The sequence below is a fragment of the Halichoerus grypus genome, chromosome 12 (genome assembly GCF_964656455.1).
Source record: "Halichoerus grypus chromosome 12, mHalGry1.hap1.1, whole genome shotgun sequence".
In the NCBI taxonomy this organism is placed as follows: domain Eukaryota; kingdom Metazoa; phylum Chordata; class Mammalia; order Carnivora; family Phocidae; genus Halichoerus; species Halichoerus grypus.
The window spans coordinates 72,234,117-72,256,616 of NC_135723.1; the positions used below are offsets into that span (position 1 = coordinate 72,234,117).

At 35.7% G+C, this 22,500-nt stretch overlaps 1 protein-coding gene across 9 annotated transcripts in view; it reads left to right on the plus strand.

Moving 5' to 3' along the window:
• FOXP2 (forkhead box P2) overlaps positions 1 to 22,500 on the plus strand; it is a 548,352-nt gene that overhangs the window by 517,679 nt on the left and 8,173 nt on the right. For all 9 annotated transcript variants that reach the window (XM_036068397.2, XM_036068383.2, XM_036068390.2 and 6 more), the window contains one exon: positions 337 to 500. In XM_036068397.2, coding sequence (XP_035924290.1) covers positions 337 to 500 — 164 coding nt within the window. The remainder of the gene's footprint in view (positions 1 to 336; positions 501 to 22,500) is intronic.

Sequence of the window (22,500 nt, forward strand, 5' to 3'; positions counted from 1 at the left end):
AGTCCTGGTCATTTTTAAAAAGCAGAGCGACTGCTTCTGTGTTGGGGTTTTTCACTCCGTGGGAGAATACAGCAGTTCCTTATGTGAAAGGCTGAAACACGAGTGAAAAAGTTTGCCGGGTGAGCTTGTATTTACGCTTTTGCATCACACTTAATTTTCTTGATGTCTCTGCCGCAAGCTGCCCGTTCGGAAACTTCGTCCGCCCCGTACATTTTCTTTAAATGCTTCTAAAACATCCACACTGTGATCCGAACCCACTCAAAAGAAGATCTGTCTCTAAAGAAATATTTTAAAGGGCATTTCCGAAGTTGTTTTACACCTTCTTCATTTCACTAGGCTGCCTTGGCAGAGAGCAGTTTACCTTTGCTTAGTAACCCGGGACTGATCAATAACGCGTCCAGTGGCCTGCTGCAGGCTGTCCACGAAGACCTTAATGGCTCCCTGGACCACATCGACAGCAACGGGAACAGTAGTCCGGGCTGCTCGCCGCAGCCGCACATGTAAGTGGGTTAGCAGGCCCAGCGACGGGAAGGGCCCGTACGCATATGCTTCTAACATTTGGTATTCTTCTGAAGTTTCTAGTGGTATATAAGTCCAAAATACAATTTTAAGTGGAGTTAAATTGCCCCGTGTTCATGATATGAGAAAGTGTATCAAAGTCAGTTTTAATGCATCTTGTAGATTCTCTCCAGTGTCCCATAATTACTGTACCAGCAGGTTTCTACAAATTCTTAGTACTACTGACATTCTCTTGGGGGTAGAGCAGTGTCTAAGATGAGTCTACATCTTAGGGGTCATTATCACAGTTTGGTTTGTATGGTGCAATAAAAATATTCACGATGGAATAAGTTGTCGTAATTTTTACTACTATTACAGGTCTCTAAACCATTTATGAACTGTAGTCAAGATATTGCCCGTTTTTATAAACCGTAAAATGCAAAGTTTAACTGTTACCCACAGTTTACATAGAAGCTAGTAAAGTGTAACTTTTTGCCTGTCTTATAAATCAGTGTAATTACATATTCAACTTTAATTACTGGTGCGTCTGTATTGGCAAGGTTTATATGTTATATTTTATGCAAGACTACGATTCCTATTAATATTTAGCAGCTAACTATATCATTAATTACTCTAAAATCTTTCCCCTACCATCTTTTTAATGGAGCTGAGAGAGTAGATGTATTAAAAATTGATGTATTGTGGATTTCAGAAATGTGTATGACACTTTAAAAAATGCCTGGCCTTGTTCCATAGGCCAAGCATATCAGTTTCTTGTTTACTAAGAAGTATTGACCCTGGTAGAACTTAGAATGCAGGGGAAAAAAATTATAATCTGAATAATGAAGCATATATACCAGCCATCCAGTTGTTAGGATGAGTCGACACTTTATGTCCATACTTCCTGGAGTTAAACATCATATACTTCTAATTTCAAGTTATTGAGGTAAGAATAGTACCTTCTCTCATTTTTATATTTTCTTCCCCATCTCTGCATTAAAGATCTAGTCAAAGACCTGAATGAGAAATGTGGTCTTTATATGTGCCTATTTCCATCTGACCTTTCCTAGGATATTATTTTTGTTGACTTTTTAAACATCTTATTCTATTTGACATATTAATGTCTTTAAGATCATGCACTTAATTGCTTTATAGCACTTTTACTCTGTCACCTTTGCAAAAAACACACCGTGAACATTAATGTGTTTTATCAGGTTCCAAACCATTACTTTTTCAAAATGGAAAAATTTGTCTTTTGGAAGTGTCTTTAGATGTATTAAATAATACAAAAGAAGTAATAAAACTGGAAGTAGAAAGAACATGAATATATGCTCTTGAGAGTAGCAATACTCTAAAACAAGGAAAGTGAGCAATCAGACAAAAGTTTTTATACCTCTGCTTTATCCTATCAGCCAGGCAGTGGGTAGCTTGAGGCCTTTTACTTTTAGCAGTTCTCCTGAGTATGCTGGTGCTCGCTCTCTGTGTAAAATGCTAAAATAATAAAACTTGAAAGAGCAAACAAGAGTCAGATCCTGTTTTCCCCCTTTTAAAAAAGACCTATTTCAGAAAAATGAAAGACATTCATAATGAAAGTGTTTGAGCTGCTGGTGTAACTCCCTGTTTAGTATGCAGTGGAAAGTGATGGTCGTGTACCATACAGAGAGGGTATGGAACGAAGTGTTTTCTTAAGTGTGAAGTGTCCAGTGATAAGAATACTAAAATAAAAAATTAATGATTCAGTCAAATCATTTGTTAAACATTATATTTTACAACCTGAGATAATAATGGGGCTAAATGATGGCATTGCCAGGTTAGTTGTACTTTTTCATTTGGCAATTGCTATTTTAGATTCTTCATTTTATTATTAATTTAGTTCAGTTAAATGTGAAATACGTCAGTGAAAAGATAGGATGTGTAAAATAATATATAAAAATTATAGATTTAATGCCTGATGGGTTTATAAAGCTAAAATGTTCGTAGTCAACCTATCGTATGTTTTCTGCACTTATGAATTAGTGCATGTGAAAAATATTTATGTGTATTTTCCATAGAGAGATATAAGGGAAGCTTCCCTTGGCTTATTGGAAGTAGATTTCCAATAAGCCAAGGGGAAAAAATTAGAGGAAGACCAAATCGGGTCTTTTCCTAAGTTATACAAATTATAATCAAAATTTTAATTATCTTGCAAAATATTGAATTGTCATTCATTCTTTGAATCTGTTTCTGCTGTCATTAACTTTTTGTATATTAGACATCAAATATTACTGATGGAATGTCATTTCAGTATTCTGTGTCTTCATCTTTATAGAGTGTTAATATGCTTGTACTTAAAGAATGTTAAGCATTTTATGTACATTATGAGGCAAAGGAAAATATTATCTGATTCTCTCAATCAAAATTGGGCTGCATATAATTAAATGTACTTCAAAGTACTTTGAAAATTAAACAGAAGTGAAATAATTGTTAGAGAACATTTAAACTGCATGCGTATGGGCGCCTGGGTGGCTCAGTTGGTTAAGTGACTGCCTTCGGCTCAGGTCATGATCCTGGAGTCCCGGGATCGAGTCCCGCATTGGGCTCCCTGCTCAGCAGGGAGTCTGCTTCTCCCTCTGACCCTCCCCCCTCTCATGTGCTCTCTCTCTCTCTTCAAATAAATAAATAAAATCTTAAAAAAAATAAAATAAAATAAACTGCATGCGTATGTGCCCTGAAATGAAGCCGTGGTCCTTGTTGTTTTGGAAGGGAGTAGTTACACTCACGGAAGAGTGAAGGAGAGGCAGAAAGGCCTACTGCTTCCGGTATGTGGGCTCTAGTGACAGATGGTAGGGGTTCCAATCCCAGAGTTAGCACTTAGTAGCTGAGTAGGATTCATTTCTTTCCTCAGTTTTCTCAATTGAAAATGAGGTAAGTAATAATAATATCTACCTCATAAGATCCTTTCTTAAAAAAAAAAAAAAGATTTAAGATTTTACTCATTTATTTGACAGAGAGAGAGACAGCAAGAGAGGGAACACAGCAGGGGGAGTGGGAGAGGGAGAAGCAGGCTTCCCGGCTGAGCAGGGAGCCCGATGCGGGGCTCTATCCCAGGACCCCGGGATCATGACCTGAGCCAAAGGCAGGCATTTAATGACTGAGCCACCCAGGCGCCCCTACCTCATAAGATTATTTCAGATGAAATGAGTGCCTGGAAGATAATAATTCCTCCCCATGTCCCTCACAGTGCTGTGTACACAGTTATATTACATCTTGTCATACCTCATTGTTACTCTAAATGAAACTAAAAACAATACTAAGATATTTCACATCTTAATGCCTTTCTTAAGGCATTCCATAAATGTGTAGTTAGTTTCCTTGGCCATCCCTTTGCTTTTCCTTTCACCCCCTTATAATTCATGAAGTAAGCCAATCCACAGAAGGAAACAAAACAAGACAGAAATTTATGGTTGGGAGCAGGTTACTCAGAGTCAGCAGAATAAGAGATTTTTGAGGAAAAAAAAAAAAAGATGTTATCCGAGTTTACAGATAATTAACAATCATAACAATGAATAATACCAACCCAGAACAGGAGCTCATGATATATACCTAGAAAACATTGAGTATTAGGTTTGATAGGAACTTAGAATATAAAAAAATATGAAGTGGTGGAAATAGACTGGTGAGTGTCTTAAATATCAAGCTGCAGTGTTTGTCTCTGTTGGTATGAAGCCTGGTGATGTTATGAGCTTGAGTTTCACACTGTCAGAGCTATGCTTTAGGAAGAGTAATCTGGAAGTGGGCTGAATGAAACTCACAAATGGTATGATATTCAGGAGTTGGGAGAGACTACAGAGCAGAAGAGAGATAGAGAGAGACTGAGAGCAGAAGATTGATTCTTGGTGGTAGGTAGTACCTGACATAAGTACAAGACTGGGCATGGAGAGCAAGGAGTCAATTCAAGAAGTTCTATGGAAAAAAAGACCAGACAAGACAACCCACTGAATGCTGGGGACAAAGAGGAAAATTAGGCAAAATCATAGCAACTTTGGAAGCTCACAAAGAGAAATAGAAGTCACAAGAGGACAGGCTCAAGACGGAAGATGGTATGTTCACCATTTTACTTGTTGAATCCAAGAACATTAAGTATCCTTAGATTCAGGAAACGGAACTTTGTTTAGTCTTTTTACTCAATTCCAAAATGGTAAAATCCAAATCCAAATGGTAACATCGTAGAATATAGATGTATTCCTGGGATTGGTAGAGATGTTTTGAACCTTTAGAAGAGTGGAATAGCTATGGGTTAATGCTTCTTACAAATTATTTTTGGAGAACAGGAGATGTCCAATTATCATCCACATTCTGCAATTTGATGCTCCGTATTTAAACACTTTCTCTTCATTCCAAGTTTTACTCTTAGAATGCCCTGAATGAAGGCTTTTGCCAAACTAGTGCATTCATTTTGCCTTCACTACTTGCCTTTCTGCCTTTTCCTTTTCCATCTTTTCATCCTCTTTCTCTCACCTAAATCCTACTTTTCCTTAAGAGCTTGGTCCTATTTTCCTAGGAAGCTCTCCCCAGAAACTGTGCTGTCAGGACCCACACTTTGTTCCACACTCCGGAGAGCTTACTCCCTGTACATTGTCTGCAACTAACACAGCCTGTGTCTGAGCACGTGCGCACTCATACCTACTGCATGCTCACTTTGTAGACGTCCCCAGCTAAAGAAACTCTGTTTTAGACGTATTATAGTACCATACAAAGTAAGTAGTCAGTAACCATATGATGTGAGATAATGACTGTGGGAGATGAATTTATTTGAAATGGTGTGACTCCATGAAGTAATCCCTACAAGAGGAAAATCCAGGATTCTCTTAGAACCCTGAGGAAGAAGGGAGAACAAGGGATTTTTAGGAAGAAGAGATAACTAAATATGATGTTCATCTTTATGTGGGAGCTAATTGATCTTTCTAAATATTGGTAGAGTACACTTGTGAAGTTTTATTTTTTAATTTTAATTATTTAGTTTATATGTATTTTATAACTGTTCAAATTTATCTGAATAGTAAGTAGCAAGCCCCTTCACCTCATTTGTAATTATCTTCCCAGACCTTGTTAAATTTTATTTATCTTGTTGAAGGTGAATTAAAAAGAAAAAAATTTACTGAAATTAATGCATTATTAATCAAATTGAATGTTTAAGGGGATTTTAGCAAAATTAGGAAAGGTTAAAGCCAGGTGGAACAATGTAGATTCTATATACTAAGCTTTTTACACTTGTTTTGAGTCTTTTCAATCAAATAGATTCTTAAAATCTTTATTTTCTACTGCTGTCAAAAGAGTTCTAGAGCCATCATGGTCTGAACAATGTAAAGAAAACTTCCCTTAAAGAGTCTGAGCTGTGGGGCACCAGTGGCTCAGTCAGTTAAGAATCCACCTCTTGGGGGGCGCCTGGGTGGCCCAGTCATCAAGCATCTGCCTTCGGCTCAGGTCATGATCCCAGGGTCCTGGGATCGAGCCCCACATTGGGCTCCCTGCTCTACGGGAAGCCTGCTTCTCCCTCTCCCTCTGCCCCTGCTTGTGTTCCTGCTCTCGCTGTCTCTCTCTTTCTCTCTCTGTCAAATAAATGAATAAAATCTTAAAAAAAAAAAATCCGCGTCTTGATTTTGGCTCAGGTGATGATCTCAGGGTTGTGAGAGATAGAGCCTAGTATCAGGCTCTGTGCTGGCTGTGGAGCCACTCAAGGTCCTCTCTCTCCATCTGCCCTTCCCCACCTCTTCCTTTCTCTAGCTCATTCTAAAAAGAAAAAAAAAAAAAGAATCTGAGTTGTGTATCATTACAATTTTAGGATACTCTTCCCTTATGCACCTCAATGCCAATATTCCCTGTTTATTGACTTCTGAGAGTTCTATAGAATATGGATAAAATTAATTTAGATTCCTATTTTATATCAATATTTGCCTCTTAAAAAGACTACTTACAGAGGATTGATGCTGTGTTCAAGTGGAAATAATTTGAACTTGATCTCTTCTCCAGTGTGTTAAACTTGACTGAAAAGACAAGAAAACATTTAGAGCAGAGCTGGAAGGTGAACTCATACTGGTAGAATCAATCCATTTCCTGTCTCCTTGCAAACCTGAAGCAAAAAGAGAAGTTTAGTGATATACCTACCATATTTAGTTCAACTTGGTTGTTTCTTTTTTTTACTAATCAGTTGTTTCTCCTCGCTCTCAGTAAGTTGGCTCAGATTTGCCTTTCTTCTCTTGAAAAATGTTAAATGAGATCCCTATTTTTATATTTTCAAATTTTGTTTCTAGAGATCAAAATCAATGCTCTTCCTGAACCGATTTTGTATTGAGGGCTTTAGGCACAAAGCCCTCCATTGTCATGTCATTCCCCTTTCTGATTATTAGAGTCTCCTACTGTTGAGTTTTCAGATCATTTCTTACATGTCATTCCTGAATCCTCTTAGCCCCTATGTCATTTCAAATTTCTACTTGCTAATATTCTATATTAGTTGCAGGTGATTATTATATTTTCTCCCTCTTGTTAAAGCAAATATTTGAAGTTTGAGAGTTAATAATCTTCTATATAGAACCAGAATGTTAATATGGTTCATATAAGACTGGAAAATAAATTTGTTTTGTCCTTAGAAGCCAAAACTTTAGAGTAAGGAAATCAAAAGCTGAGGCATCATATAAAAGGAGTAGTGTAGTATTATTTCAGGACTGCAATGGGGATCCCATTAATCTTTTTGATTGAGATGTTGAACACATATTCTATGTGCCCCAGAACTTTCTATACCTCGCATGTCCCAGTCCTCTTTACAACATGCTTCTCAAGAACCTCAGTTGTTGTATCATTCCAATGCTAAACTTTAGCCTGTCCTGGCAAGAATATTTTGCAACCAAAGACAGCTAAAAGGGACCTCCAGGCTCCCATTTTGTAAAACAATATTGAAAATCTAATATCAATCGTGAATTGTTATGAAGTATAATGAAGATATTCAAATATATACTATTGCCTTTCTTCCTTCTATTCTCTTTGGCTACCTTAAAATTTAAATTGCTCTTCGTAGGCACGTGTAGAACTTGCAGACCCTACCCCTTTAGTTGGTGTTATTTTATATAAAATCCCTACAGACCTTAGATCTCTCTGTGGACAAAAGCATTTAAAATTGGAGTGGCTCTGTATTTCAGAGGAAAGCAGTTGAAAGTGACTGACAACTTGAGCAAGTAGAATGCTCCCTCTCATTGTTTTCATGCCTGTTAAGCCCACACTATTTTTAATGATATTTTGGATCATTAAGAGGCATTATGAAGCTCTAAACATAAAAGCTTTTTTTTCGCCTTGCTTTACATATGCTTTTGCTGATTTTCTAATTTACAACTTTTCAGTCACCTTTAGTTTTTTGGGTTTTTTTGTGGTTTTTTTTTGGTCCTAACATTTCTGGGTCTCATAATTTTCATTCTGATTTAATTCCATTTTTATTTAATCTCTGAACTTTTCATTAACTTTGCTAGTTAGCTTTGAGATCTCTTTCCAAAGTGATTGTACAGAATGTATGATTATGCCAGCTCTTTATCATCTCATCTTTTTTTTTTTTTTCGAGGGCTACAAGTGTGGCTCAGTGGATGCTGTTCTTTTTAACATTATTCCGGTCCCCATATGTGGCACTTACAACTCATTCTAGTTCCTCTTAATAAAAAGATCCTCCCAGAGGTACAGTGCCTTCAGCTAAAAGGTGTTGTATCCCTACCGTGCCAATTGTGGAAATTTATGGGTTCCTATAGGGTTTTGAAGGATTTTTATAGAAGTCTACAGATGCTACCTGACATCCATGGTATGAATCCCCACCATTTAGGCAAAGTGTGTCAGAAAACTTTTAGCTGACAGCATTGTAGCTTACTGCTTCTGTTTCATATCTAAAGAAGATACTTTGTTAGAAGGTACATCTTCATTTGCACTAACACTAGTTGAGCCTTAGAAATTTCCTTTCTCTAAGGGTCAAAATGTCATTGACTGAATTGCTAAAAAATGAATATTGCTATTCAGTATTAATTTCTTCCTACTTCTACTACCAGGGAAAAAGGAAATTTTTTACATACCCATATGGTATTTTAACTTCAGCTTTTGACCTCGGGCTTGGGAAGTAGATGTATATTTGGTGACTATAGGCATTTTATGACTAAAGGTGTTTATCGTGTAAAGTCAACTATCATTTCAGAATATTACTTAATGTGAAGTTGCTTTCCATGGTAAAAAATTATATTTTAATATATGTTAAAATTATATGTATTTTAACTACTTTGGCAGAATTTAAAATCGATCATTAACATAAATACCACAATATACTTGAATAGTTTGGCACCAAAAAAATACAGTTTAAAACATTATCTCAGGGTTTCTACCTTCCATATGCAGTTTTATCATTAGGATAGAATTCAAGAATTTGTATAAGCAACAGATGACCAAATAGTTTAATATAGCTAGTGGAAACTAACGTTCTTTAGTTTGTTCAACATTATCTTAATCTCTGAAGACTAAAAATGGAGTAGCATCATCAAAACAGTTAAAAGTCAGGAGCAAAAGTATTCATTGGTCACACAACGTTACCTTACTATAGAAAAATTTACATTCGCAACATTAAATCTAAGATCCTTTTGCTAATTAGCGGGTCAAAAAAAGGACAAAACATATTAGATTTAGAATAAGAGGTAAATATTGGTTTTACTCCCTATTTCAATCTCATGTTTAGAACTAACAGAGCATAATTTAGCATAAGTTCAGGAGAAAACTGAACATTGAGTCAGTCCCCAGTTTAATTTGAGCAAAGGAATAGTTTCAGCAGAGCAACTGGTCTCCCAGATTTGACAGACCTAATGGCATGAACCATACATGTAATCCCGGTGGAGAGCCATCTCTGTAGAAATATCCGGGAGGTGGCTCCAGCAAGAGCTAGCAGCGGATGGGCAGTATCCCATCAGGCCATTTGGCAAAGGGAAATAGACAGCAGTCCAGAAAAACGGGTGAGCCACATCAGGAAGAGCTAGCCACAGCCAGAGGACCCAGTTATAGGACTTTGAGGGCAAGGTCTTCAAGGACCCAGAACCCAAGTTATCAAAGAGGGAATTGGAGCCGAACAGGGACATACGTTTTTTATACCCTCAACCCTCATAACATCCTGACAGTTTTGACTGAAACTTAGTCCAAGAAACAAGGCAAAAACACAAGTCTTGGATAAATGATTTAAAGGAGTTCTGGAGCAGCCCCAAAGCTGACTTAGTGGCTGAGTGTCAAGATATAATTTAGACTTTTTTTTATTTCACTGGCCAGCAGATTAGAAATGTAAAGGTCCTTAGCTCCATACCCAGATGTTTGTTGAAAGTTTCCATTTATGAAACACAAAATGGAATAGTACCAATTGTATCTCAACAGGCAACTAGTGTGATTCTGAGATTGGGCAAAATCTATTTGTGCTCATCAAGGATCAAAGTAATTACATCTGTATTTTCATTTTATTATAGCTGTTTGGGTCACATCTATTACTGTTATCAATCAAGGAGAATGATAAGTCATAATGAATTTTGTTGTTATGTTTTTTCAAGAGCACTGCAGCAAAACTATCTGAAATCATTTGGGAGTGAGCCTTCAAATCATGTAAAATCCAGTTTCTTTAAACAATGTTGCATAAATTTGAATAAATTTCAATATACTACTGAAGGTAAGGGCAAGAAATCTTAGAGAAATTTTGATATACATATATATGCATGCAATTTATAAAATTATGTTTTATTAACCTTAATCCACCTTTTTGTTATATTTCTTAGAACTTCTATTGACTTTAAATGGAACTTTGGAACTCCATCTCGGGGTCAGACCTATTGGGATGTGGGATAGAATTATAAACTGCATCCTTAAGACTGGCAATGTATCTTAGAAGAAAAACTTTTATTATAATCATCTGGAAATAATATTCCTTTGCAGTCAAACACTAAATGGCTGTGGTTTTTTAGGTGACAGATTAAGGGAGATATAAGATTTATTAAATATATTAGGATTAAAGTTGTATTCTGACCTTAAGATGAAAAATTAAAATTTATTTGTCTGTTTATCTTTAGCTGAGGCAAAAAGGTATAGGGAATTGAGTAGGGCATTTTCTAATTATATTCTGAATAAAAGAAACAATACAAGGTATATATGGAATGAGGAATCATTTGTTCACTTCACTCCAATTTTTCTATCCCCCTCTTAAGGGATACACATTTCTGGGAGGAGGAATATTTTTCTTTTCATCAAGAGATAAGCAGAATTTTTATCCATTGAAATGGGGTAATACTGGAGTAGTAGTTCTGAGTACTGTTCTAATGACAGCTATGTGTAGATCCATTCAAATCAAAATAAAGATAATTCAGTCAACGGTAAATTTTTGTGATAAATGTTATTCTAGTTTACAAAAGAGAGAATCTCGAAAAATAATAAACTGGAAAAAAATTGAGACATACTAATAAAGATCTGTTTTATAATTCCTTAATTAATAGTGAATTTATCATATCTAGTTGTTTTAATTATATGGACTTCTTACTGACTTTTGTAAATAAGAGAATTAAATATTTCTCTAATATGTGCTTAATTTAGAATATAATATCTATATTTTACTGGAAGAAGTCAGCATTATCATTTCAAATGAATAAGATCTTAAGTAAAATTAAGTAAACAATTTCTTAACGACAGTGTAACTTCGTGATTTAATTACTCACATTAGCCTAAGATCATCTCTCATTTTAAGAAGTACTAAGAAAATGTTTTTAAAAACAAACTTTTCCTTTTAAAACTTTAGTGTTATTTATTAGCTTATTTCTTTGATATATTAAACTAAAATACTTCCCACACAAAATATTACAAATGTTTAAGAGTTACTAATGTTTAAGAAACATGAATTGTTTCTCATTTCAACATGACTTTATACAAATGGAGATAACTAAACTTGTAATTTTTATAAGTCTACCCTTAAATTCCAAATATAATTATATCATTTCCTTGTGTATGTACTAGAAGGAAATGAGTAAAATTGAATTTCCCTAATCTCCATTTTTCATATGCTTTCTAAATGAACATCGATTATTTTGCCAGTTTTCCTGTAAAACTTCTTCTTTGGGGAAAAAAACCCAACTTTTTAAAAATTACTTGTTTGATGTGATTGTCTCTACTAAGATATTAGTTAATAGTAAGTTAGCTACTCAAAAATAACAAAACCAAAAATTGAGTCTCATGAAACTACAACTTTCCATCTTAATAAAGGATTTGTGCTTCTGTTTTGGAATTCATTTTATATCTGCAAAACAAGGATATTTATGTAGTAAGCATGAGGGCTGTGCCATTAGCAAATACAAACTAATTGAATCAAATTTTATTAAAGCACATATAAAATGAATAGTTAAAGCGCTAATCTTATACTTTGATTTTTTTATAATGCTTACCTACTAGTGGTTATCATTATTAATGCAACAGTTCTGTGCCAAGAACTAACTAGACTTGGTAGATAGTTAAAAGAAAATCCCATCTTATACAGGTATTTCCTTTTAATTAGAAAAATTTTGATGTTGTTTTGTGAAACAGTCAAATCCTGTGCAGATCAATGGACAGCATTAGTCTATAGCAATAATCAGTGTACACGGGTATTTCTCAATGTCATGAATCAACAATTAGGACATAATGATAAGTAAGAGATAAAGAATTTGTATGACTATAAATATTTTCTGTTGGACTTAGTCAGTGCATCCCATATAAGTTAAAGATATCCAAACTAAATCAAGTAGAAGTAAAGCATGGTTAAGGACTATACATATTTCAATATATTCAGTATGTTTCTCAAAGTAACTGCAAATATAAGTTCATTTCACTGGATAAAGATTGCTATATTGGGTCAAATAAAATCAATTTCCATAGTAAAATTGAAGCATTAGGGCCCTAACACTATTTCTGAGAATAGGTTTTTTACTATTATCCTGGGAGTAACATTTTTTTGTAGTAAAGACCCATAGTCACTGATGGAAGCATGTTTTATCCTTCTGGTGTGCTAGGGCAGGGGGAGAGGTTAAAAATATTCTTATAAGATTTTTAAAAGATATATTATATCTCTTTGTAAAAAAAAGTTTATTACTCTTTTCGGTAGGTACACTGTATGAAATGTATTAAAGTTTTTCTGAAATAACTAGGATTACCTAAAGAAAAGATACAAGGGAATCTCTTATAATGAGTAAAACACAAAAACAATTTTAATCTACTCTTATATTTAGTTTTGACTTGTAAATGTTTGATAAAATTAACTTTACGTTTCCTGAAATTGCCTGTATTGAAGATATGATCCGTTAATTGCAAATTTTTTTCACAGCATTTGTTGATATCTACCATAACATTTAAGACTTTAAGATTAAAGATTTTATCATTAGCTTCATGGTGTTAGTAAATATTGTATTTCTGAAAGCCTCAATCAAATTGACATTATGTCACTGAGTTTTTCTCATAAATAATGACACTGTAAATATTTTAATTGTCACATCTGATAATAGCTAAATAAGGACACTCGATTCTACAGCCTAACATCTATTTACTTAAATACGTTTTGAATGTCTCAGTTTAAGAGAACTTTATTCACAGTACTTCCTTATTCTAAGAACAAAACGAAACCCAGAAACAGTTTATCAGACCTTTTACTTAGTCTTGAGGAAGGAGCAAATGAAGACAATTTACATTCCTTTAGGGAATATACTGTGTGACCACAATCTAAAAAGATAAACTTCCCCATTATAATTTGACTCTTTGCTTTAGGGTGTAGGCAAACATTGACATTTCTTCTGCCTTTCCTTGGTGCCTTGGGTACTAACAAATTTCACAACTGAAGAAGCAACACATTTCTTTAGGCACCGAATCAGTCTGTTAATGTAGTTAGTCCTCTGTTTGTGTTTTCGGGGTGTACCACTACTGAGGATAGGCTGTCAAGCTGGAAGATTAGAGTATAAAAATCAGTTGCTACTTTGCATTTCCTTCTGCTAGAGGCTTGGCTGGTTGCATAGAACAGAGATGAGTTTCATTCATTTAAGTTGAACAAACATTTAATGAGCAACTATTATGTGCTAAAAACCTGGCAGATGGTCTGCATCCACAAAGAGGTAAAATTCGAATAGAGGGGTGGATATGCACATAGGTAGTATGAGAGACCAAGTAAAGGAAGGAAGAGCCCTACAACCAAATTGTAAATTCAAAGCCTTATGTGTAGGCACACGGAGACTGAGAAAAGGCTTTGTGGGGGTTGTAGCTTTGGGTTAGGCTTAACAGGAAGTAGATTTTTAGGGTGAACTTCATGAAATTATTGCTATTCGGCAGGTTTTGCTTGCAAAAATAGTAATCAGATTTTTCAACCTAATATTAAGCAGAGACGAGGAAAGAGAGGATAAGTGCAAAGGATTTGAGGATTACGAGCAAAGGTGACTGAGGTATAAGTCATGGGTCTCATTCAGAGAATAGGTAATAACTCCTCTGCCTGCCTAGAGGGGTATCCCTGCAGGAAGAGACTGGACAGGGACTGGGAGCCCTATCTTACAATTCACTAGTCTCCAAGCTAATGGTAGGGTAGGGACATTTCAAAAATTCACCAATTATTTAGAGATTCTTAGCAAAACCCTCACGGGTATATGTTACCTACTTTTAGAAAAAGGCTTACCTCCTTTTTTGTTGTTGTTACTAATCTCTGGAAATACTAGATTTTTTGGACTTGAGAAAGTAGCCATACTTTATGCCCTTTTCCTTCAATATTCCGTTTTAAAATACATTTTTCTTTTTTTTTTTTAAGTTTTTGTTTAAATTCCAGTTAGTTAACATACGGTGTAAGATTAGTTTCAGGTGTACAATTTAGTGATCACCTCTTCCATACAACATCTGGTGCTCATCGCAACAAGTGCCCTCCTTAATCCCCATCACTTACTTAACCCATCTCCCCACCCACCTCCCCTCTGGTAACCATCAGTTTGTCCTCCATAGTTATGAGTCTGTTTCTTGGTTTGCATTTCTCTCTCTTTTTTCCCCTTTGCTCATTTGTTTTGTTTCTTAAATTCTACATATGAGTGTGAAATCATACGGTATTGGTCTTTCTCTGACTGACTTACTTCACTTAGTGTAATACTCTCTAGCTTCATCCATGTCATTGCAAATGGCAAGATTTTATTCTTTCTTATGGCCGAGTAATATTCCATTGTACATACATACCACTTCTTCTGTATCCATTCATCAGTCTGTGGACACTTGGGCTGTTTCCATAATTTGGCTAATGTAGATAATGCTGCTATAAACATTGGGGTTCGTGTATCCCTTCGAATTAGTATTTTTGTATTCTTTGGGTAAATATCTAGTAGTGCAATTGCTGGGTCATAGGATAGTTCTATTTTTAACTTTTTGAGGAACCTCCATATTGTTTTCCAGAGTGGCAACCCCAGTTTGCATTCCCACCAACAGTGTAAGAGGGTTCCCCCTTCTCTACATCCTCACCAACACCTGTTACTTCTTGTATTGTTGATTTTAGCCATTCTGACAGGTGTGAGGTGATAACTCATTGTAGTTTTGATTTGTATTTTTTTGATAATGAGTGATATTGAGCATCTTTTTGTGTGTCTGTTGGCCATCTGGATGTCTTCTTTAGAGAAATGTCTGTTCATGTCTTCTGCTCATTTTTTATTTGGATTATTCATTTTTGGGGTGTTAAGTCTTACAAGTTCTTTATACATTTTGGATACTAATCCTTTATCAAATATGTCATTTGCAAGTATCTTCTCCCATTCCATGGGTTGACTTTTAGTTTTATTGATTGTCTCTTTTGCTGTGCAGAAGCTTTTTATTTTGATGAAGCCTTTAAAATGACATAAGAACACAGACTAAAGATTAAAAATAAATCAAATTTCTTGATACCAAGTGTCAACAGCCTATGTGAGTTTTTGTGGTCGTTGCTGCTATTGGCATCTTAATCACAAAGAGGACAATAGAGTTTTATTTACAATATCTTCCTGTCTTCCACTTTCTAACATCCAAGCTTTGTGGGATCAACTTCTCCTCTTCCTTGAGCAATTAAAACAACAAATATAAAGATTCATCAAAATTGCATATGAGTTATGAACAGTCATCATCTCTTTTAATTTTTAGAATTTTTCACATAGATTTAGACCCTTCTAGCTCCACGGTAGAGCTTATGAGGGAACTATTTCACATATGTATAAATTTAGGAGCAATAGATGCAAAGCCTTTTTACTCCATGACCTATAGCCTAAATTCTTCACTTCTCTCCACTGTTTCTAATCCCTCCACCTTAGCCCTGACCATCATTACCTTATTACACTGTTTTAGTGACCTCCTAACTGGTAATCCTATGTCCAGTGTCCTACACTCAGTCTAGGCTTTGTAAGTTAATCCTCCAAAAACTCTTCTATCTTTTCACTGCCGGGCTCAGAAACCATCAATAGCCCTTCAGCTGGCAGAGAATAAATTTTAAACTCCATAAAATGCAACTCAAGGGCCCTTCACCATCTGACCTTGTTCTGCTTTCTAACATATTTCTTTATTACCAACCCTCCTTTCTCCATGGCCTCTGCACACATTCAGGGTTCCCACAACACATTTAAGATTATCCATTTTCCCCATTTCCACTCAGAAGGCTCTTTGCCTTGTCTCTGCATTATGAACATTTTCACATATTTCAAAGCCTACCTGAAATGACACCTCCCTCCTTCATAAAGCACTCACTGATTGCATTGCCAGGGTTTACCTCCCCTCTTTCTTAACACTTTGTCGATCACATCCTGTCTGTTATCAAAGTTACTTGTGTATACATCGTACTTCCTCTGCAGCACTGGAAACTCTATGAAAACCCTTGTCCATATCAGCCCCTAGCCCAGTGGTTTGCACATCATGTCTATTGAATTGATTTCTTTTCACTTCTAACAAGAAGTAACTTTTATCCTTCTAGAAGTACTTCCGTTTCATTTATTGGCTTTGTACCTCTCTGTCAGGGAATAATAACAGACTTTCTGTCTCTCCAGCACTAAATACTTTCCCTCCAATTATCTAAAGAAATTCCAAATAGCATTCGAATTCTCCCAAGTGTAAATTATCTTAAATTAGGAGGTGGGTATGCCTTCTTTAAGCAAGAAACGTAAGTCCCTGCTTTTCTGTAGTAAATAGGATGTAGTGGACTAAACAGAGTAGCTGAATTATAAATCTTCTATTTTGTGGAAAAAAGAGCTTTTAAACCATTCACGATGAATTTCTAGATTCTGGTTGGAAAGCATATCCACTATTTACCAAGTGGATCATTTGCTTTAAAATCAAAGATAAACTTGCTTCCAAATCCACTTAAAGAAATACAACATATTTATCAGGTTAAGAACTGCTAACGTTTATCTTCTGTCTGCATCCGTCTGTGCCAAAGGTTTGTCCTCCTTAGTCTGTACTAATACAGATGCCTGGCTTGTGTTAGGTGCCCAGTAAGTAAATAAATGGCTGGCAAAACCATCCAATCTGGACTTCGTAGACGCCGTCCTTAAGATATGTTAAACGTAAGTCTCTTTATTGTCCTTTATTCAAGATCTCATGAGGAAGACAATAAAAATCAGTGACTCTACTAGTTTTTTCTTTCTTTATGTCCTTAAGCTAAAAATAAAAAATAAAGCTAAGTCTTTGATGTTTCAAATGTCTATCATCTGTTTTATTCCTGGAAAACTGATTTTGTTTGTTTGAAGTAGCTTCTACTTTACTTATTATTAAGGACGCAGTTTAATCTGTAAGACACCTCAAGTCATCACTGAAGGAAGCAGTGCATAAATTTCAAATCAGTGGGGGGAAGAATGGCATGATGAATATCCCAACCATCTTCAAACCCAGAAAGAGTTATCACCAGAATAGTCAAGGATTTCTCTCTTTTGTCCATCTGAGCTTTCTCTTACTTTGTTATCTTAAAAGAATTCCACTAAGAGTATAGATGCTTTGAGATTCTTCTTAGAGGCAGATAATCTCTCCCAGCTGTTAATTCCTCCCATCTCACTTAATTGCTCCTTCTCTTAGTACACTTACGATGGGCCATCTTGTAGTTATTTGAGTACATATTTCTTCCGTATTAGACCGAAAGTTCTTTCATAGATATTTAATGCCCCCACAGTGCCTTATATATAGAAGGTACTCAATAAACTTTTGTTAAATTAATTATTGGCATTAAGAGATAATAGTTACATGTTATTGGCTTCTCCTGTCAAAGCAGAATTGATGCTCTTTACATTATTACAGACACAGGGGACTTGGCTTAATCCACAGCACAAAGGAATTTCGGGCAGAAAAAATTTCTTCCTAACAGGTGTATGTATATTGCTAGATCTCTGAGAATTTCCACTTTTTAGTCAACTTTGAATTCATCTGTTTAAGGTTTCTCCAGCTAAACATATATAATCAGACTTCATAAGCCCTCCTGTGCACAGCACATGTGATGCAGGCGGGGACCATTCAATGCATGCATGTTAATGGTTTAGCAACAAGCTAATGATGAGGCCTGGGATGGATGACTGAGGAGAGTGAGTGTAGGAGCTCTATGTACAGAGCTTTGCAATGATGGCCCTTCTACTTTGAAATTTGCTTTCCTCTGTTGATCTGAAAAGGATCCAAGATTTGGGGCACCTGGGGGGCATAGTCGGTTACGCATTCGACTCCTGATTTCAGCTCAGGTCATGATCTCAGGCTCAGGCTACTGAGCCCCGTGTCAGGCTCCACATTCAGCACGGAGTCTGCTCCTCCCTCTCCCTCTGCTCCTCACCCTGCTTGCACGCTCACGCTCTCTCGCTCTCTGTCAAATAAATAAATAAAATCTTTAACAAATATTAAAAAATAAAAATGATCCGAGATACGACATGAGCTTTTGGCTTAGTGTTTTAGTGTTCAGGAAATTATTTGTAAATAATTCTTTGCAATAATTATAGAACTATGTTGTGTTATTTTGTTCCCTTGATTTTATTACCTTAAATGTACTTTTAAGGAAGGGCAGCTGTTATTAGGATTACTTTAATAACCCTAATGTCTGGCATCTGATATGTGGGGCACATATATCATTCTTTTATGACTTTTCTGATACAGTAATAAAAATCTCAATTTGGGAGAAGGGCTAAAATATTTTTAGAGCTAATTAAGCTCATACAGTGTTTAAAAATTAATTCATGTATTTATACCATATCTTTTCCCAAAAAAGTATTTAAGGTTGTCATTGTATCATGACTGTGTCTAACATTTATCGATCGCTTATGACCCAGGCACTGTGCCAACTGGTTTGCATATATAAAAAATCCTTTAATCCTCATAACAACTGTATAAAATAGGTGCTTTCTTATTTCTCCTTTATGGGTAAAGAAAAGGAGGTACAGAGACATTAAATAACTTCCCCAAGGTCACATAGCTATGAAGTAAGGGAGCCAGGATTCAAACCCAAACGTTTTATCCTCAAAGCCCACTATATTATTAACCATTTAACCACTGCTGCATGACCAAAGGTTATAAATGAGGTACCTACACTGTTCAGTATTACTTTATACTATACTTATAAGATAATCAAAATACTAAGTACCTAAAATTTGTCATATTAAATTACACCCTGGATAATTAAAAACTGTAAAATAATTTCACTGGAGAAGGGGATACAGAGGGAAGAATTGGTGAGCACTGAGCAGAGAGGGTGTTTCTTTAAAAGGATTCCTGTATTTTATTTGAATTGTCAGAGGTTTTTCTATGGTGGAGGGGAGCATTTTTCCTAAAAGAATTCTTATCCTGTAGTGATGTTCACACATTAGGTACCTTAAAGAAGTGAACATTACAGAAATAGCTACCTTTTTTTTCCAGAAATAAATTAAATGAGGGACGCCTGGGTGGCTCAGTCAGTTAAGTGTCTGCCTTCAGCTCAGGTCATGATCTCAGGATCCTGGGATCGAGTCCCGCATCGGACTCCTTCCTCAGCAGGGAGCCTGCTTCTCCCTCTGCCTGCCGCTCCCCCTGCTTGTGCTCTCTCTCTCTCTCTGACAAAGAAATAAATAAAATCTTTAAAAAAAAAGAAATTAAAGGACCCTCATATCTGTAATGGGGGCAAGAAGGGAAAGATATTGCTAATGGCCACAGAAGAGACTAATTTCCCATTTGTCCTGCAATCCACCAAAGACATGTGGTCTCCTGGTGTTTGATTTCCCTTCAGTTGTCACACAACAGAATGAATAGAAGCATGGAGCTCTCTGAGATCCAAAAATGAGAAACTTCATATGAGTAGTGGTAATCATGATCGAATTCTACTTTTCATTGAAAAGGATTCCATCCATTTATAGGCATAGGTCCTGTAACTTTCAAGCAGTTTTGTTCTCAGAGATGCTTAACCTCTCTTCTCACTTTTTATTTCTTTCTTAGACATTAGATTGGTAGCAATCAGTATTTTAAAAATTGAGCATTAATAATTATTGGCTTTGATTTTACTTTATTTTAGTAAGTTAGCAGCCTAATACTGTAACCTTAAGGGAAAATTTTATTTACATCTTTCCCAGGTCTCATACCTTGTTTGTGAACTAATTCTGTATGGAAAGGAGTCCAAGAATACTTAATTACAGGAAGAAATTTTCCCTTTTCCTCTCTCTCTCTCTCTCTTTTTTAGTGGGCTCCACACCCAATGTGGGGCTTGAACTCATGACCCTGAGATCAAGAGTTGCATGTTCCATGGACTGAGCCAGCCAGGCATCCCAAAATTTTATCTTTTAGGAGTAGTGCAAATGAAACTCTTAGTGACTTGTTGGCACATCATTTATTTGATCAACACATATTTACTAGGTACTTGCTATGTGCATAGCTCTCCTGGTCTGTGAAGTTCATAGCCTCGTTGGCAAGACTTGGTACAGCCACCACTAGAAAGAGTTACAGTGCACCTGATTAAGGCAAAATGGGATAGCAGGAATAACAAGGTTCCAAGAAACATTCCAGAGGCCAGCATGTGCACTAGTCCTAGCTCTACCTATACTTACAACACTTGGAAAGTGACTTCGTTTCTAATCTATGCAATGGGAGCATTAAAAAAATTATGTTTGATATAGTCTTAGGATTCAAAGATTCTGTAGTTTTGAGCATCAGAATGATTAACAAAAAAAAAATGCTTTGGAGGGGCCAAGTGGGAGATCAGTGCAAACTGGACGGTCAAACAAAGTCTTCAGTAGATAAAAGTTGGTCTTTAAACAGTAGACAGGTTGTGAGTGGGTAAAACATGGAACTGAATGGAATTTCGGGTTCTGTGTACACACAGAGGTTTGAGGATGGTGCCTAGACAAAGTTAGCATGCAAAGTGACTTGGAGTAGGAACTAAGCATGATTTTTAAAGATGATATTTGGCGTCTGGAATAGAGGTTATTATTCAGAAATGCTGTTGTTCATAGGTCAGTTGAGTCCTACCTACTGAGAATGACTGAGAGCTTTTGGCTTAATCCTATCTCATCCTCTGAGTCTCAGTTCACACAGATTTGTGTACAAGGCAGTGACATAATGAAATAAATACTCCTTGCGTATTAAAATCCTTCAAAAATGCAATGGAATATACCTTCATAGCTATCCTTTTTCAGGAATTATCTCTTTATGTTTGTGTTTTAAAAATACATCGTGTTTGCTGTTCTTCTTTATTCCAAAACTTGAGACTTTCCCACAGGTTCTTTATTCAATTAAAATCCAGCCCAGAAAAGTAAACCCCAAAGAATCAGATACTCATGATATGGCAGCACTCCAGCTGAGGGGCCAGTGAGAGTGGAGAAATGTATTAGGAAACAGAGTCAGAGTAGAGAGACCACTTAGGTCTTCTCAGCACCCTGATCATCAAGACACACCAACTACATAAGAGGTCACATCTTTGACTAAAATATAGGATGCCCAAAATAATATTAATTGACTTGAGGGTAATCCCATTGAACAGTGCTAGATATCTGTGTGTATCTTGCCAGCTACTAAGTATCTGTTTAGAAATATTCAGCTATTTAAGCTTGAAAGTTTTGAATATTCATAGGTCATTTATGAGACCTAATTGGAAAAAGGTGCTATTATATTAACCTTAGAGTTTATTCTAATTATTTCCAGTACTTAGAGTTTAGCATTTACTAAAATGTTCTGAATCCCAGATTGAACCTGGAAAATCTAAAATTATAAATTCAACTTATAATGATTATTAAATCAAAACGTCATTTTTAATAAAAGTCATTAAACGAATATGAACTTTCACAAGTAATCTTATTAGAAGATTTCATTTGTATATTTTAGAGGGTACTTTGGGAATATTAACATTAGATTTAATAAGTGTTTAAAATTCTGGATGTGTCTATGTGATACCATAATAACGAATTGGTTTATCAGTCATTCTACTCAAACTATTGGCTAGTTCAGTGAAACATTTAATCAAAGTAGTTGTTGAATTCATTTGGTAGATTTTTTTTTTTTAGTCAGAATAATTGGGTTTGTCTTTAAAATGATCCTCATAAACCGGTTTTATGATTTCAGGCTTTTACTCTCCTGAAATCATCTATGGGTACCCGCGAGCACGTATTATAATACATAGATTCCCCACTGTCACCTCCATGGTGCACCTTATCCTGATTGCATGTTTCTGATTTTCTAATCGACTATGTAACTATTCATTAGGAACAAATAGTTTATTCATTGCATAAAAAAGTATTTACAAATTAGTCGTATGCATATATTAGAAGCCCTACTTTTCGAATTTATACGTAATTCTTTAATAAATAACATCAGTTATTTCAAGGACTCCAATTTTATTTAATAATTTCTCATGCAGGACAATAAATAATACCTTGGAGACTTAAAACTACAGTGGTTTCCTTACATCAGTAGTAGAGTGCTTTGGATTTAACACAACTTTGTACACACATAAAACGTAAGCCCAGTAACTTCAGATTCATTAAATACCAATGACAAACTCTCTTC